General features: G+C 33.3%; 2 protein-coding genes across 2 annotated transcripts; both read right to left on the bottom strand.

The window, feature by feature from the left end:
- Nucleotides 1–3,985: 3,985 nt before the first annotated feature.
- LOC111691362 (N-acetylglucosamine-6-sulfatase-like) lies at nucleotides 3,986–6,168 on the bottom strand. Its single transcript, XM_023454055.1, has 9 exons — nucleotides 5,966–6,168; nucleotides 5,847–5,906; nucleotides 5,588–5,794; nucleotides 5,371–5,523; nucleotides 5,142–5,312; nucleotides 4,887–5,082; nucleotides 4,506–4,822; nucleotides 4,324–4,440; nucleotides 3,986–4,190 (listed from the first exon to the last, which is right to left on the bottom strand). The coding sequence occupies exons 1-9, from the start codon at nucleotides 6,068–6,070 to the stop codon at nucleotides 4,047–4,049; spliced, it is 1,470 nt and encodes a 489-aa protein (XP_023309823.1). The 5' UTR covers nucleotides 6,071–6,168; the 3' UTR covers nucleotides 3,986–4,046.
- A 530-nt stretch (nucleotides 6,169–6,698) lies between these two features.
- On the bottom strand, nucleotides 6,699–16,328 carry LOC108908546 (kelch-like protein 17). Its single transcript, XM_018712608.2, has 12 exons — nucleotides 16,131–16,328; nucleotides 9,649–9,745; nucleotides 9,293–9,529; nucleotides 9,132–9,238; nucleotides 8,961–9,077; nucleotides 8,618–8,831; nucleotides 8,421–8,565; nucleotides 8,260–8,360; nucleotides 8,042–8,197; nucleotides 7,862–7,922; nucleotides 7,706–7,809; nucleotides 6,699–7,652 (listed from the first exon to the last, which is right to left on the bottom strand). Exons 1-12 carry the CDS (start codon nucleotides 16,326–16,328, stop codon nucleotides 7,348–7,350), a joined length of 1,842 nt encoding a protein of 613 aa, XP_018568124.2. The 3' UTR covers nucleotides 6,699–7,347.
- Between the last annotated feature and the right edge of the window lie 1,863 nt (nucleotides 16,329–18,191).

The raw sequence follows: 18,191 nt of genomic DNA, 5'->3' as shown, positions 1-18,191 counted from the left end.
CACTAAAAAAGCATTTCCCTATTCCCTACCAAGTGCAAAAGACAGAGATAGAATATAGATCGACGTTCAGTGTAACTCGGTCTCTAGACGATTATAGATTCTATCGATGTGCGTAGCGAGCGGCACAAAGATAAATAATATTGAACCGTATAAAAATCATTTTATATTTTATACGCATTATGGTAATAGTGTTTTTATATTGTCTGAATCACTCTCTATAATTTCGACCGTGGAGTATAGACGCAGTTTTTCTACTACTCTACGAGTGCACTGGTATCTCGTCAACGAGAGAATCCGTGCTAGGAGAACAGTGGTCTTCTATGATCTACATCAGAGAGATCCCCCTGAGCAACATGATCACATTTTTCTCCTCGATAGGCTGGTTGACAGCTCAGGAGAGCTAATCTCTTGCTGGGAGGGTGCACCGAGTTACCCTCCAAATTATTCCAGACTCCAGAATCTAGAATTGGCAAGTGGGCGACAACATCCTAACACCACAGGTGAAAACAAACCTGAAAAGGTACACTTCTTCCGAACCCATTATGAGGGCTTACGACTCTCAGTATGCTAATGGGAGATGAAGGTAGGTCAACTCCATCACAAGCTACTCAGAACAAGCAAAATAAAAAATCTGCGTCATGGCGCCCAACGTGGGGCTAAGACAGAAGATAGATAACCGACCTACCTAAATCCATGACAATTTGTGTACTTATTATTCTCATAGATTCTCTTGAAGTGTACTTAAATACTTGGTAAAACAATGAACTTTTATAAAAACTATGTTGTAGAAGACACACTTTTTCCAAAAGCGATATTGTACTGTGTAGAAAATGGATAAACTAGGTGCAAAATCCTTTGTTGAACAATAAAAGTTATTGCTACATTTATAAAACTTATGTGGTGTGTGACTTGCATTTTGGATTTGACAAAAAAGCATTCCCAACCGAATATTTACCTATCCACAGCTTACCACCAGGTAGGGAAATAAATTTGATAAATATTTTACAATAAGAATCTGAATTTGAAGATTCGTATAACCACAATTTTAAGCTAACACATGGATTTCATACTTTGGGAATTGGGAAAGCATGGGATTTGTTCCATTTTTAAGGAATTTTTTGTAACTGTAACTTTAAGAAAATGAAAATTTTGTGAAAAATAAAGAAATACCTGTTTGTATGTATCACTTGATCATGAAAAAAAAATACTTTTAAATATATGGGCACCCCTTTTCGGTCGGCCACCCTTTTTTAATTCGTTATTTCGCGAATTTTGTTTGAATTTTTTTCATCAAAAAAATTGCTTGCCAATTGTTTGATTACACAGCCCCACAAAAAAAAGTTTTTGGGAAAATTCAAAAAACGTCAAAATTCACAAAAAACGTCATTTACGATCGACGAAAGTTATAAAAAAATCAAATTATTCTACCCACTCACTAGACGTATGATTTTTCACTCGTTTAATTCCAATTTATCATCATAGAGTCAGACAAACTGGTCCAATTTCATTCAAAAACAGAAATATCACAATGCTTAAAAACGCCATTTTCATTGCATAATTTGTGTTGCAGAGTTCTGGATCCATCTTTTTATCCACCCACCCATTTAGGAATTCATACATCTTTTTATCCAGTCCTTCATGCATGAATAGGCATGTTTATTCATCCACCTGTACCACCTATAAAACCCACCCATCCACCCATCTATCCATCTACTTTTTGTACTGAGAGATGAGATAACAGCCTAGAAGATTGAGAATGCAATGAAACTATATGTATATATAGGGCGAAAATTTCCGAATATTTCTGAGCCAAAATTGAAAGGTGTATTCGATTGACCTCAGATTCAGACATTGTTCAAGGATGCAACATTCATCACTACAATGAGTAGCGTTGAGAAGAGTGCTAAGACTAGTTTCAAAGCTGTAGGGACAAATTTTTTAGGAAATGACAAGAGTCCTAAATACGAAGAAATTGTATCAAAAATGATAAAAGACTTCCAAGATCTGGGATGTTTGATGAAATACAAGTTGCACTTCCTTCATTCACATCTGGATTGGTTTCCTGAAAATCTTGGAGATTATAGCGAAGAATAAGGCGAACGATTTCATCAGGATATGTAGGTTATAGAACAGCGATATCAAGGAAGATGGGATCACAACATGTTGGCCGATTTTTGTTGGTTGTTAAAAAGAGAAACAAAAAATAGAGGGACTAAATGAAAGCGTAACTCTTTGCATAGATCTTTTGAAGAAAAGAGAACACGTTATAGCAACAAAATTATCAATCTTCTAGGCCGTTATTTCATCACTCAGTACAAAAAGTAGATGGATAGATGGGTGGGTTTTATAGGTGGTACAGGTGGATGAATAAATATGCGTATTCATGCATGAACGACTGGATAGAAAGATGTATGAATTCATAAATGGGTGGGTGGATATGAAGATGGATCCAGAACTCTGCAACAGGAATTATGCCATGAAAATGGCATTTTGATATGTTTTCTGTTTTTGTATGAAATTGGACCTGCTTGTCTGACTATATGATGATAAATTGGAATTAAACGAGTGAAAAATTATACCTCTAGTGAGCTGGTAGAATAATTTGATTTTTTACTTTCGCCAATAGTAAATGACGTTTTCTGTGAATTTTGACCTGTTTTTTGAATTTTACCGAAAACTACTCAAACCCGTTGGGCCAAATCTGAAGGCAGATTTGGATTCAGAAAAATTTTGGATTTGGATTTAGAAAAAAATACATGGAAATATATGGGTCTGAATACCAGATCCGATCCTTTTTTTGTGGGGCTGTGTTATCAAAGTAAGACAATTTCAATATCGTCAATAAATGATAGATACTTTATTAGAAGTCTGAAAATTATTGTTTCAAACATATAAAACAGTTAAGAATTGTAACTGAAAACCTAAACATTTTAACAAAAACTATTCCTTGTATTTAAGATCCAAATTCAATAGAATTTTACTTTCAATTATATAAATCACCAGCCTAAGTTTCATCATTCTGAATCAAACGCCTTCAGAGGTATTTTACAAAATGTGATTATTTTATATTTCTCACCCTGTAAATCCAAAACTCTCAATTAGCGGACCCATATTTATATAAATATGTTTTAAAAATATTAAAGAAAAAAGATTTTTAAGAGAACTTTATGTAATAGTAAACATTTTTGAATATAGCCTTCATAAATGTTTAGATAACATGATTGGTTAGATAGAATCTCGTGAAAATTACATAAATTACAGCCGGTGAAACAGAATGTTGTGTTTTAATGTAATCTTGATTGTTTTAATATTTTTTAATTTTACCAAAATTTAATTGCCGTGAAGAAAATAAAATTACTGTTCCATACAAAATTATTGGTCACGTGGCTTGTAATCATTTATTAAGTCTCTGTAGTATAACATAGTGACACAATATATACAGGATGTGCCATTTAACACTCCCGCTGCCAATGTCTCCGAAATGAAGAAATTTATTTTCGTTCCAGAAACTGAGGTTGTTAGGTCTCTCACGAGCTTCAAATTAGAGTTAGAATTATTAGTTCAAATCTTTCTGTATAGATGGCGTGTCGATACTAAAAAATTTTTTAATACCTGGAATGTGGAAATGCGGTCCATTTGAAAGATTGTTAAATTTTGAGTAATTTTTGTAATATAACGTATTTCCCAATACTTACTCGTTTTTGAGACATGTCGGCTTCAATATGCAATGTATGATGTAACAGAAAAATCTATTATTTTATTTAAATCACACCGAGACAAAATATTCTTTTAAAATATTGTTATAAAAGCTTTATTCACACCACATACTAACACACAATACAAAAAAAACAATTTGAAACTGAACTGAAAAACTTCAATTTGAAACTATTCGAAGAACCTAACAACCTCTGTGGGAGTGTTAAATGGCACACCCTGTATATATATATAATAGGAATTAAAAAAACTTGTTTGAATATTTCAAAAATTTAATTATGCCAAATTAGAAAATGCTACAACAAAACAACTAATTACAAATGAACTCGCTTTCACAGCCAACACCCCCTTCCATGGCAACTTTGAAAATTTTCCAATAATCCGTCATACTTTTTTACCCAGCCCTTATCCATTCCAGCATAAACATTATTAAGTTCGTAAGGGTCTAACGTTAAGTTATATGCTTCCCTAAAATTCTGCAACAAGGTAATGCAAATGTAAATCTATGAACACTTGTGAATCTCGAAATAGTTATAGACTGTCCCCTCTCATAGAAACATTCACTCAAAATATGAGAAATGTGTCTATTATTAGTAGAATTTGGCCTACCTGATCGTCTCTAAAGCTGCAATATTTAAATTTTTCCGATTCGGACAACGTAACGACACACGTGTAAGTGTTATTCCTGGAGTCTTGGCACTTGCACCACTGATCAACACTGCATTGCTAAAAAACAGAAAACAAATTGTCAAAACTAATGTCGAAACGTACTTACAGAAATTAACTCTCACCGATAGATTTTTGTCGTACTTCCAAGGACAACTTGGATCGATAGTTGCACGTTTACCCTCTCCCCAGTACTCTACAAATATCCGTCTCGAGAACAGTTTCCTCTCGTGTGAAAACAATGCTTCCTTGAAGCTTCTACCATCCATGAAATCAGGAATTTCGGTACCTGCCAGGTCCAAAATCGTAGGGGCTAAGTCGACTAATGAAATGGGATAACTTTCCATGGTTTTCAGTGGTATATTTGGCCCACTAACAATAAAAGGCACTCTTATATCTGTTTCGTAGGGCTGGCGTTTGTCCCAAGGCTGAGCAAACTGGCCTAAAATCCAAAAAAAAAAACAGTTTGTCGATCAACTAGGTAACAATGACATAGTAAATATTACCAATATGAAAACCGTTGTCTGAAGCAAAGACAATATAAGTACTTTCCAGCTCCTTTGAATCGTTTAATTCTTTTACGATCCTCTCTACCATTTCATCTACTGCCAGCAAAGATTGCAGACGATGTTTTTGTATTTTGTCTAAGATTGACACATTTGTAGGTAAATGAGAAGGCGACATCTGTACTACCCAGTGTTTCTGTAAGAGAAACAATTTTTTTAATTCCAAATAACTCGATAAAATAAACAGAGACATACCTGAGACAAAGTGAAGTTGAAAGACGGATTTCTCACCGCTTTTGCTTCTGGAAACGAGTTTTTATGTCTCTCCGCGGGGATAAAAGGTGCATGGGCAGCTGGTGGAGCTACCATCATGAAGAAGGGTTTGTGTGCAGGTTTATTTCTTAAAAAATCTATGCTGTAGTTTGACTAGTAATAAATACATTTTAAAATTATTTACACAACAATAATATTTACAAATGTTTACCAAAAGATCGGTAAGATATACATCTCTATGGAATATTTTTGTACCGTTAACAGACAATGTGTAGTTGTAATATTTTGAATTTCCTTGTAACCCAATCCACCAATCATACCCTTTTGGTACATGTGAAATTCCACCAGCCCCTTTCGTACCATACTTCAATTAAAAAAGTAAAACAAACGTTTAATTTCTTATATTACTAGCTATTGTAATCACTTACTTGATTCAGATATTTACCAGCATAAAACGTAGTATAATTCTTACTACTCTGAAGAAGAGAGACTATAGAGTACGGTTCGTGATGCTTTTGCCAGTTTCGACTAGAACAATTTCCTTCAATGGAATTATTAAAGACTCCAGTGTTATGAACAAACTTTCCAGTAAGAATACTGCTTCGACTTGGGCAGCAAATTGGAGAATTGGCAAACTAGACATCACACTTTTTCAACTTTACTTAATGACATATGAAATTAACTTACTGCATTTTTGAACACTTTTCCTTTGTCAGCAACTAGTTTCAGGGTTTTTTCCATAGGTGTCTGAATTTATTACAATATTTGTTAAAACATTCCAATAATTCTTTTGGTATTATACTTACTAATCCATCAAGAATTAAATCTTGGTCGTCGGTTAAAACTAAAACGAAATTTGGACAAGCATTGGCAGCAAAAATAATATATACTAATAAAAGAAAAATAGCCATATTCCTTGGATATTTAACTATAATTTAATCAAAATATAGTTCTAGCTCAGTAAACCAAAATCTTAGGTTACGTTAATTTAATCAAATTCATAACCTAAACAAAGGACAAAGATAAAAGGATAGCCAATTTCACAAAACGAAAAATCCAACGAAATTCAATGGCAGGGCAGCCAACTCTGAAAATATTTTATGTGTCGCCATTATTCCNTACCTACCTAAGTATTAAATAGTTTCAATGCTTAATAAAAACTTTATTTATCTTATCAGCATTGCTAAAAAGCTACACAAAATGGCAGTGCAGTTTGATATAATATAGTAAAAATTAACTAACATATTTAAAAACTTCAGTCCTTTCATGCGTTATGAAAAATATTCTAACTCGTTGAAACGTTTCTTATATCTCTTGGTGTTTCGTTTAAACCTTATACATATATTGTAATCAGTATATTTAGTCAAATTATATAAATCCGGAATATTTCATAGACCGCACGGACACTGAGTTCAACAAAACATCAGTTGCCCCACATGCGAAGTTTAACATCGGTGTTAACAATTATTAATTAGACTTAGAGGTTACATAGTACCTATATTAACACTGATATTAAGACTCGCATGGGCAACGCAATAACTTACAATCCAACATGTTACATTTACAATGAAAATCACCAATCATTTGCAATATATAATAAAAACAATACACTCTCTATGCCTATCTACTTAGGCCCTATTCTACACCTAGATTTACTCCCTAAAATAGAACAACCGTATGAAAACGATAATTGTTACAAATATAACTTGGTTCCCTATTACTTTTGAATACTTCATTATCACAGAAAAGTATTGTTGTAGATTTTACAAAAAGCAACAACATTGACTTTAGATTGAAGCCACATTCAGATATAATTTTTACTTAAAGCATTTTATTCGTTACACTTTTTAGACCCCCTTAGATGATAAACACCCTTACAAAAATTACGTGAAAGCCCAATGGATTCAATTGAATAAAACAAATTAATAATCTTTAGTTTCACTTCCAAATATTCGTAATTGTCGAGAGATATATATACAATTTATAAAATCAGTGAGCACCATCCACCACCGTCTTTTGTTTTCATGTTGTTTTACATTTCACAGTATTTTCAATAGATGGCGCTCAATGACGTAAATACCCAAGATTGAATTCGTTATATCCTCGCCATTTAAAAAACTGTGTTGTCGCCTTACAACATAATCCAAGAATAGCAACTAGAATAATTTCCCTACATAGATAATCTGTATCAACTGTGTCTCGTCTGCCTCAGCACGTGCTCGATATTGATACAGTCCAAGACGGCGGCACCCACAGAGCTCCTTCTGGTACTCATAGAACACACCACCAGCCACTTGTTAGTCTTGGGGTCGTATTGTTCCACAGCATTCAGACTGGAAGACCCATCGTTCCCGCCAATAGCATATATGAAGTCGTCTATGGCCACTACCTCGTGCGTGGATCTTCTATTGTTCATTGACGTGATTGGCTCCCATGCATTCCTTCTCACGTTGAACCGCTCGCCGCTAGACATGCACATAGTGCCATCGTTACCTAAAAAGCGTATTTTTTTACTCTATTATGAAGAAAAAGTACTGGCTACTAACCTCCTATACAATACAAGTGACTATTAAGGGCTGCTACTCCACAACTACTTCTCCTGGACGACATAGATGGCACTGCATTCCACGTGCCTTCTCTTGGATCAAAACTAAAAGAAAAATTATGTGCAATTCTTGATAAAAAGTTGTATAATTCCTTACCGTTCGACTGAGGCTTGGTAGTTGGTGGAATCAAAACCACCCAAGGCATAAATACAATTCTCTGAAACGTTTTATCAGGGTTAGGTACAAAAGAGTCAGAATCAACGTTTCTTTCATATTCATACCTACTTCAGATCCAAGAGAAACATCAGTTTTAGTTAATGTCTTTTCTGTACTTACCCACGACGGCTATCCTACAATAACGTCTCCTGGTGTTCATGGCGGGACAACTACACCAGATCCCCGTCAAAGGGTCGAAACGTTCCATGGAACTCAAGCAGGATGCACCGTCGTACCCTCCGCAAACGTATATAAGGCCGTCAAAAGAGCAAATTCCTGAAAAATATATACATTATAAATTCTGGATGTTTTGTTTAATTGCTATGTAAACTTTTTACCTAGACAAGATCTTTTTGTTCCCATAGGGGTTATGGATGACCAGGTGTTGTTCAAAGGGTTGTAATACTCTGCAGAAGCTAAATCTGAAGCTCCGTCATACCTAAAAATATATCGTCACTGTGGTAGCACATCACATTTTAATTTTAATAAAAAGAATTACCCTCCTACAACATATAGAAGTCTTCTAAGTCCTGTTACACCCGATCTTGACCTCCGCCACTGCATCGGAGCTACGGCGGACCAAGAGTCAGTCCTGGGGTTGTATACTTCACATTCTGAGTGTATAGCAAACAAGGAACCACCACCTATATGAAGAAAAACTATGTATCACATTACTTAATTCAAAAACTCACTCACCAACTGCGAATAGGTACGGTTCCGCCCCCTGTGGTTTTCTCTCCATGGTTCTTGTGGTAGTTAACGCGCATCTCCTTTCAGGCGCCAAATGGTACCTCATAGCTTCTAGCAAAAGCTCCCGACACTCACTGTTTTCCCTGATCAACTTCTCGTTGTCCACTCTGGTCATTAGGAACTCTCTGTTTACCAGAGGTAACCTAACGTGTTGCATCAACTAAAAACAGTGCATTCAAGTCAGTAGTCGGGTTATTAAAGTGGGTCCTAAATTTTTGCGTGGAGTGTAGTTGCGATTTCGACAAATACACCGCACGAAAAAATTTAGGTTGACAAAATGTGCAGGTACCCTTGAAATGTACTGGCTTCTTTCAGCTAGATCGTGTTTCACCCAGTTTAGAACTGCCGAAAACACGTCTTCTTCTGAGGAGATGTTCAGTTGACTGTTTGAGATCAATTCGTTTACCTGAAAAAGTTGCCTTCGATCTAGCACGTGAAAAAATAAATTTGAAATGCGTACCTCGTCAAACGGTAGCAGAAGGAACTCCTCTGTTCCAACCACTTGTTGGAAGTTTTGTAGGGCGTATACGTGGGACTTTAGATGAAGCTCTTTACATGAATGTGTGTCTTAAAAATGGATTTTTTGAATAACAATTATCAGTTAAACTTTTTTGTTCTTACCTGCGAAACTTCTGATCCCGAGGCAGTTAGTAGGGTGTAACTGTCTGAGTAAAAAACGACAGCAAGCTTCCCTAACCTCGTTCATTTGTAGAAGGCCACTAGCAGGTAGCAGAACTTGCACGTTATCTGCTGTGATTGTTATTTGACCAGTATATGAGTAATCCAACAGTAAATTTATAGCTGTTGGGTCCATGTCGTGGATCTCTATCACCGGCAAACTATGTTCTTTCATGTCACCTGGAGAACATAGCTTGTTTGGTACACACTGTATGTGTTTAAACTATTCGAAGTTAAAATAGTGGTATGAATTCTATTCTAAGAACGTTGCTACTTATATCTAACTATTGGTTACTTACCGTTGAACATAGCAAAAAAATATGGACTAACAGACGCTAGAACGACCTTATGGGCTTTAAATTTTTCTAATCCTATTTTTAACGTAACATCACAGAGCTAGAAACAGAAATAAAAGTGTTTTATTTAAAAAATATAGCGGAAGCAGCAGCATTACAAAGCATTTTACGTATAAGGCATTCCATGTCATCACTGAGGTCGTGACCCGATCATTTTTTTCCTGATTTTTTGGTATTATGTATCCATTTAGAGTACAGTTTATGATTTTTTTCAAATTTTTATTGCAACCCCTCAAGAAGTTATGAGCATTTGAATATTTTGAGTAAAAAATGTAACTAAAGATAGGTATGATAACCTTTTTTTTCATTTTGTTCGTTTTGAGAGTAGTTTAATAAATAAATATAAAAATAATACATTTTTAGTTTTATTATGTCAGTATATTTTGATTTTTAAATAAATAAGTGCTCTTTGAAAAAGAGTGGCGTTATTTTTTCGAAAAATTCTCAAAATTCTTCTTTATTTTATTTTTTGTTATATTTTTCATTTTACGAGAAAAAGGCAGTTCTGATTAAAAGTTTTACTTGTCCTTAAGATGCAGTTGGAATGGAGAACTTTCATCTTTCATGTACAGGGTGATCAGAAAATCGATAAATATAAAAATCGTTCAACTGCCTTTGATTTTAATAATACAAAAATATGTTATTAAGGAAAGTTGCTTAAAATTGAAATTTATATTACAATTTCAATTTATGTATGAATCGGCCTACTTTGATAGAAACGGACAGTAAAACATTGTTAATTTCACTAGAAAAAGGTATTCTTGATTAAAATGTTTGCTTGTCTTTAAAATGCGGTTGGCATGGAAAATAAAAAAGTTTGACAACAACCGCCATAATGAAAAGTGATTGAACTTCAAACAAATGAAAAATGGGCAACTCATGGTGGAGGTGTGTTTGAATCATTCTAAACTTTTAATAACAATATTCTCAATTTAAAATATGCAGTTAGTTATTAGTGTTAGTTTATATTATAGTAAGATATTAGTGTGCTTATATTTTCCGTAAATGTGTGAATTGCTAAGTACAAACTAAGAAACAAATATAATTTATTANATGCAGTTGGCATGGAGAACTTTCATCTTTCATGTACAGGGTGATCAGAAAATCGATAAATATAAAAATCGTTCAACTGCCTTTGATTTTAATAATACAAAAATATGTTATTAAGGAAAGTTGCTTAAAATTGAAATTTATATTACAATTTCAATTTATGTATGAATCGGCCTACTTTGATAGAAACGGACAGTAAAACATTGTTAATTTCACTAGAAAAAGGTATTCTTGATTAAAATGTTTGCTTGTCTTTAAAATGCGGTTGGCATGGAAAATAAAAAAGTTTGACAACAACCGCCATAATCAAAAGTGATTGAACTTCAAACAAATGAAAAATGGGCAACTCATGGTGGAGGTGTGTTTGAATCATTCTAAACTTTTAATAACAATATTCTCAATTTAAAATATGCAGTTAGTTATTAGTGTTAGTTTATATTATAGTAAGATATTAGTGTGCTTATATTTTCCGTAAATGTGTGAATTGCTAAGTACAAACTAAGAAACAAATATAATTTATTAAGAAGTTTGGATGCCAATTATATTTGAATGATGAAATGATGAGCAAAAGACAGTTTATTCGATTTTTATATTTACCAATTTTATTATCACCCTGTACATGCAAAATGAAAGTTCTCATATATTTGCATATTGGAAGACAATTTTTTTGAGTAAAAAAATAATGACCCTCTTTTTCAAAAAGCACTTTTTGCTGTAAAATTTAAAAACACTCAAAAAATTAAAAATGTATTCTTTTTATATTTTTCTATAAAACTACATCTCAAAGCGAACAAAATGAAAAAAAAAGATTTATAATATCTCTAGTTTTCGTCAAGTATGTATTTGAATTTTTTGTATCCAAAATATTCCAATCTTGAGAAGGCGAAATAAAAATTTGAAAAAATTCATGGAAGCTACTCTAAATGGGTATTAAATAATACTAAAAAATCAGGAAAATTAAAAACTCACTGAGTGATTTGGCATGAAATGCCCCCTATTCTCTATATGTTCTTAGAGCTACTCATATCATTCATAAATTAATAGTTATTTAGCTCAAAAGCGCCGGCTGCTAGATTAATTGCGAAGCCTTTGTGACCTTTAGCCATAAGCCGTTCTGAATTAACAAAATTAAGTTTATTGTTTGCGGGGGAAGATGCGTCGCGTAAGAGGTGATATCATTTTCAGAAAAAAATTGATTAGGCAGTCCCAGTTGCCACGCATAGACTGGCAGTGCAGTAGATAGGTTTTAGAAGCAGTTTTGATATTCACTTTATTTAGTAATTTTAGAAATATGAAATATAAACAATGCTACTATCCCGAGTTGGTTTAATTAATATTTTTGAGGAGGACTATTTTTTAAATTTGAAAACTAAATAAGTAGCCAATAGATGGCGTACTGAACTTTGGCGCTTTAGAAGTTCATTAGAATTAAAAGATACCTGCACCTCTCTATCTAAAAAATACCAAACCAGCATTGAACACAGAGTACCCAGTACATTCCAAACTGACGAAACACTCATATCTGCTTGTAAATAATGTATATGTGATATTTTTCTAAAAAACATATACTACACACTGTTTTTTTTTATTGTCCGTCATCTCGCAATACAAACTATGAAAAAAGTTAACCTTATACGCTTTTAGCTTTTAAATAAATGGGTCAACCGATAAATATCTCGTAGACAACTAGGTCAGGCGGTAATAAAACCTGGCCAGTAATCACCATTTTAGTGCTTGCTAATTTTGTCGAATAAATATATTCTAATTGGATTTTATGAGTGTGCAAACAAAGCATCCAATATAGTCAGCAACGGGAAATTTGCTAATGGTAAGCCCACACGTTTTTTTGTTGAATTTAAGTTAGTATTATTCGTAAATGGCGTGATAATTTTTCACAAGACCTAAGTTTTGTAATTTTTATAAAAGATTTCTTTTATCGCACTAATGCAACATCCTGTGTAAAATACTGCTTAAGTGTTAAGCAAAGTTGAATATTAGGTAGATACAGTCATTAAAAAAGCAGAAATCATAAATGTCTAGAAATTAGTACACATGAAAGGTACTGTAATACAAAACGGTCTGTATTTTATAATCCAGATGGCCATGAGATATATTGATTCAGATGAGGTAGAACTTATAGCCCATAACGCCAAATAAGGTCAATAATAGTCCCATCTCGGCGTGATAAAAAATTATTCTGAAAGCAAATAATCTTATTATTATACAAGGTGTAACCTTAAGTGGGTGTCAGTTTTTTTAGGGGTACTTACGCGTTTTATAAAATACTAATAAAATATTTTTTTTTCATCAAATAAATAGTCGATTAATTTTTTTAAAATGCACTTAATGTCTTGTTTACGTCTACGCCGCTACTGGGCAGTTCCCAAACTTGGTTTTATGTGCATGCTTATCATCAACTGTAACACAACGATTTTGCAGAAATAGATTACTTTTGTCAAACTTTGCGACGTGTAATTTTACCATATTTTTTTGATGTTACCGAAAAATGTTCAGGTGTTCTTCGAAAATTCTTATGTTTTGGATTACACAGCCACACAAAAATCGACTTTCAGGCGCAGAAGTCAGACCATATTTATAACATGATTTTTGGGTCGCTGAATCCGAATCCGAGGTCCATTTAACCCCATCATCTCAGGATTTTTCATAACCTCAAAAATACCGATTGGGTTATAGGAATTTTTTTGGATTTGTATACTTGGATTTTCAAGGAGTCCCCAGCTATGTGATGTTTTGCAATAATACAGATTTCGTATGATTTATTCCCTTGGTTATGGGGTTATGGGGTTATGGGGTTATAGGGTTAGTGGGGTTTGGGTTTAGCATTGGAAGCTTGAGTCTTAAGGTTAAATGGTTTAATTGTTCAGAATATCGTGTTTTTTTTGAGGTTATGATAAATCCTGAGGTGATGGGGTTAAATGGACCTCGGATTCGGATTCAGCGACCTAAAAAACTTACAAGGAACATGGTCTGACCTCTGGGCCCGAAAGTTTTTTGTGTGGCTGTGTTATTTATTAAATATTAACCAATTTACTAATTGTAGGTAAAAAAAATGATTTTTTAAAAACACATATTTTGTTATATATGTAGTTATTATAATGGGTGTCCCAAAATTCACGAAAGATTTGAATTTTGCGCCATTTGTGCGGTAAAGTGTTGCCAACGAAAAACAAAAGTCAACGTGACAGCTGACAGTTATTAAAAATGGAGCGCTATACGAAAGAGCAACGCGTTTTCATTGTCGAGTAATATATTAAAGATAATGAAGGTTTGGCACCTATAGTTCGCAATTTTCGAACAAAATTTGCTCGGAATAATGATTTACCTTCATCAACTGTGAAGAAATTAATTGAAAAAATTCTGGGATATTGGATCTTAAACACTCTGTCCGTCCTTCAACGATCGTTCAACAGAAGACATCGAAGCAGTTCGTGAGAGTGTTGTTGAGAGTCCAGGAACATCAATTTAGCATCGTGGTCAAGAATTGGCCATTTCGAGAAACTCTCTACAGCGTATTCAAGTTCAATTGACTCAAAAACTGAAGCCTACTGATCACGCAAAGCGAAGAGAGTTCGTTAAATGGATTATGGGTTCATTAATCAATAAAACTGTCGTATTTGGTGTTCAGAAAATCCACGAGTAATTACAACGTATCACTGTTTGGTGCGGCTTTAAGGCTGGATGCATCATCTGACCATTCTTCTTCGAAAAAGCTGCTGGTCAGGCAATAACAGTTAATGATGCTCGCTATCACGACGTGATATCCAGTTTTTTGTGCCTAAATTGCATGATATGGATGTAGACGACAAGAGGTTTTAGAAAAAGACGGTGTCACATGCCACATAGCCCGACAAACAATTCAATTACTGACACAAGTCATTTTCTGGTCGTGTAATTTCCCGTTTTGGTCACCAGAACTGGCTGCCAAGATCATGTGATTTAACGCCGTTGGACTGTTTTCTTTGAGGTTTTTTTAAGTTTAAGATTTATGCCAACAAGTCCACGACCACACAGGCCTTGAAAGAGGAAATTGAGCGATCAACGAAATTTAACCGCATTTATGCAAAATAGTCATGAAAAATCTTGTCAAAAATAACCCTATACTTTATGAATCAATAAAATATTTACAATTTTTAATTAAAAACCTGTGTTTTCTATCAAAATTACTTCTTACGTGAATTTTACTCTTTATAATTTATTAATATGGCTTTAATATATTTATTTTATTCTATTTTTTCTTATTTTACTAGACATTGCTGGTGTAAATCAGTGCTAGTAGAGGTATGTACCTATAGAGTAGGTGTTTCCTACAATTTCAAGTTATGAATCTTGTTTGTGCATAACAAAATTTTTTATATTAACATTGACGTCATTTCATACGTTTAAAACCTCGAGTAAAACTATTTTTTGTTTAAATATAATTATTTTGTTGTGTTTATAAAATGCACATGATAAAAAAATATATATAAATACATACCTCTTAATTTTATAGATTAAAATGTTTTTTTTTATTAATTCAATATTTTAATAAAAAGTATTTCATACTACTTTTTAATGTACTCTGTTGAGTTTGTTAATCTCAATACCACCACAGACATGCCATGTTATATTGTCTGTGATATCACTGTCTTCTGACACTGACCTAATTCAGTTGAACTACATAAATATCATTCCACCTGATATAACATTTCTTATACATATTTATCATATTATATTCATTTTAGCGTCCAGTTTATCGGTTTACAACGAGATATAAGTGTATAATCTTATAAAATTATTTATTTCAGTTTTTAGTGACGGTATGGTGTGTTTATGTGTCTTTATTATTACATTTCTGTGTGATATCCTGATATCATGAAAAAAATATGAATTTGACAACAATGCATACTGTAGCATACCCAAATATATAAAAATTACGAAAATAATTTTTTTTTAAATTTAAACTTTTAAAATGACAACAAGCTTATGATATGTTTCTAAAGGCGTAAATGTGACTTCCATTAAAAGTTACACCCTGTATTTAGCCCAACCCCAAACTACCACCTGGACTACGAGCACGATGCAATATGTTGTTACAAATATTTTTACACGTATTTTTATCAGCACTTTTATGAATTATTTCGAATATAGCACAACATTTCAGTTATGTTTTCTCGTACTTCTGCTACAGGGTGACCCAAAAAAATTGTTACAATTGTTTTCCTCATATATTTTTTCAGTAGCAATATACGACCTCTTCTAGGTAAACCCCGTATTTATGAAACAAAACAGCATTCCCAATCGTTGAAACACTTCACAAAAAGCAACTGCATAGCCAAAAACCAGCTAAAAAATTCTAACCAAACCTCTAAGTGTACCTGACCGTGCTGCCTCATCCTGTGTATGTTCGTCAAGGCTTGGTGGCTGTGACCCGTGGTCTTCAGGCAGTATCCTTTCTGTGTGAACAGGGGCGACTCGCAAACTTCGTTGGTAGGGGTTTGAGTGGAAGCCTCGAACACGACGCTGGTGGTGGGGGAAGCTTTTTCCTCGTTGCATTCCGGTTCGACTGTATTCATTTTACTCCAAGACAAAAAACATTATTATTATTTATTAATTAAGTAATTGAGTAATTAATTAATTATTACAGTGAAAAACTTTATCTGTCAAAGTGACAGGTCATATACAGGGTGTTTAACTAATCTGAGAATTTGAATTTTTGAGATACAGAGTGTCGAAGTTTGAAAAATATCCACATTGTCTAAAACACCAAGATGTTTGACGTAGAATAGTGAAACTTACGCTAATTACTTATGTAATTAAAGACAAAAACCAGCTGAATTCAGATATGAATGCGTTGATCATTGGAGGAGATACCGACCCCGAAAATTCGACGCCAAAAATATATCCATAACCTCGAAAAAATGTAAGATTTTCCAATAGTTCTTCACAGTACTTTTTTTTAGCCAAGCGAATTTAAATTTTAAATTTGACAAATTGATCCTTGGAACAGCTTTATACAGGGTGTCCCGCATAAGAACCGACACAGGGCAGGTGCATGTAGGGGTGTCCAAAATATTGTAATTTAACCAAACTTACCTATATACAAAGTTGCACCCCTCAGGAGTTATTAGCCCCCAAATTGGGGCCCTAAATTTCGAAAAAAATTAATATCTGCAACACTTTACCGCAGAAGAACCAAATTTGGTAAAGGATTTAGGTTTATTACTGGTCTTCTTTGAATATGATTTAAAGTTAATTGAAGAACTACAAGGTGTTCATTGGGGATGACTCGCCCCTAAAATTGTACCGAACTTTTTTTTCATTGACCGAATTGAAAAATAATAATATTGATTCACAGCAGAATTTAATTTTAAAATTTTTTTTACTCTTGTTGAATTTTAAAAAACTTTATGGTTTTCAAGAAAAACCGTATTAACTGAAACAAGATTTTAACTGTGTTTATTAGAAAATAATCGAAAAGTCAGTAGTAGGTAATGAATTTATATTTCAAACTTGCCAGTTAGTAATAAAATTATTTTATTTCAACAGTTGCCTCTGCTTGTTGTTAAAAATTCTATTATTTATTTGTGTTTTTTACTTAATACAATATTCGCTTATTTAAAAACTACCTAGGTACTTGTTTTCTTTTTGTAGAATTAGGAGAGAAGTGAAGTCAAATTTGAGAGATCAAGGCTACTACTTACTTTTTGATTATTTTGTCATATTTCCTTTCTTCCACAAAATTTAAAATATTGAATCTTGAATCCTAATCGAAAAACATTTATTCAGTGGCTACATCGGAAAAGTGCGTACTGTATATTTTTTGGTATGTTTTTTTTTACTTTAAAATAATTATGTTTTAATTTACAGTAAGTTAAACAATTAAGTTCTCATTACCTAGAAAATAAGTAAATTCTATTACAATTGTTAGATATTGAATATTAATTAAACCTAACAACTATTTTCTTTAAAGGGGACGCAATTTTTTGTCCAGCATTAGAAAATCTAAGGAAGTTAGAAGCAATATCTGTTCACTGTACCAGTTATATAAGTTTTTTTAAGGGTATAAGACAATTGACAATAAATTCACAATAAGGATAAAAAAGCATATTTTTACCTTGTATGTTTATCATACGTTTTCCTTACAGAATATCGAGTACGGTATTATAAACATAATCACACCCCGAAGAATGCTTTTCGGAAACTATTAACAGATGCATTAATCACAATTATTGAGTATCTTTACAAATTTACTGAAAAACAGCAAACGTACATTTACTGATGTTTATTCTCCGTGATATTTCAATGCGAAAAATTAAAGGAAACTACTTTTTGCATTTTGCTTCATCACTTCTATCATTCTCTTATAGTCCAGTCGGCAGAGGCCGAAAAGTTACTGTTGGTGACATTTCCTTGATAACTCGGAAATAACTACACAG

This window comes from Anoplophora glabripennis, unplaced genomic scaffold (genome assembly GCF_000390285.2).
Source record: "Anoplophora glabripennis isolate ALB-LARVAE unplaced genomic scaffold, Agla_2.0 scaffold207, whole genome shotgun sequence".
In the NCBI taxonomy this organism is placed as follows: domain Eukaryota; kingdom Metazoa; phylum Arthropoda; class Insecta; order Coleoptera; family Cerambycidae; genus Anoplophora; species Anoplophora glabripennis.
This window is presented reverse-complemented; position numbering and strand designations above follow the sequence as displayed.

Coding starts and splice junctions, on each gene's coding strand:
- LOC108908546 (XM_018712608.2), bottom strand. CDS start 16,328: ATGAATACAGTCGAACCGGAATGCAACGAGGAAAAAGCTTCCCCCACC. Junction 9,239..9,292: donor CGGGATCAGAAGTTTCGCAG/GTAAGAACAAAA, acceptor TCCATTTTTAAG/ACACACATTCATGTAAAGAG. Junction 8,361..8,420: donor CTTCTATATGTTGTAGGAGG/GTAATTCTTTTT, acceptor ATATATTTTTAG/GTATGACGGAGCTTCAGATT.
- LOC111691362 (XM_023454055.1), bottom strand. CDS start 6,070: ATGGCTATTTTTCTTTTATTAGTATATATTATTTTTGCTGCCAATGCT. Junction 5,083..5,141: donor TCAACTTCACTTTGTCTCAG/GTATGTCTCTGT, acceptor TTTCTCTTACAG/AAACACTGGGTAGTACAGAT. Junction 4,191..4,323: donor GCAGCTTTAGAGACGATCAG/GTAGGCCAAATT, acceptor ACCTTGTTGCAG/AATTTTAGGGAAGCATATAA.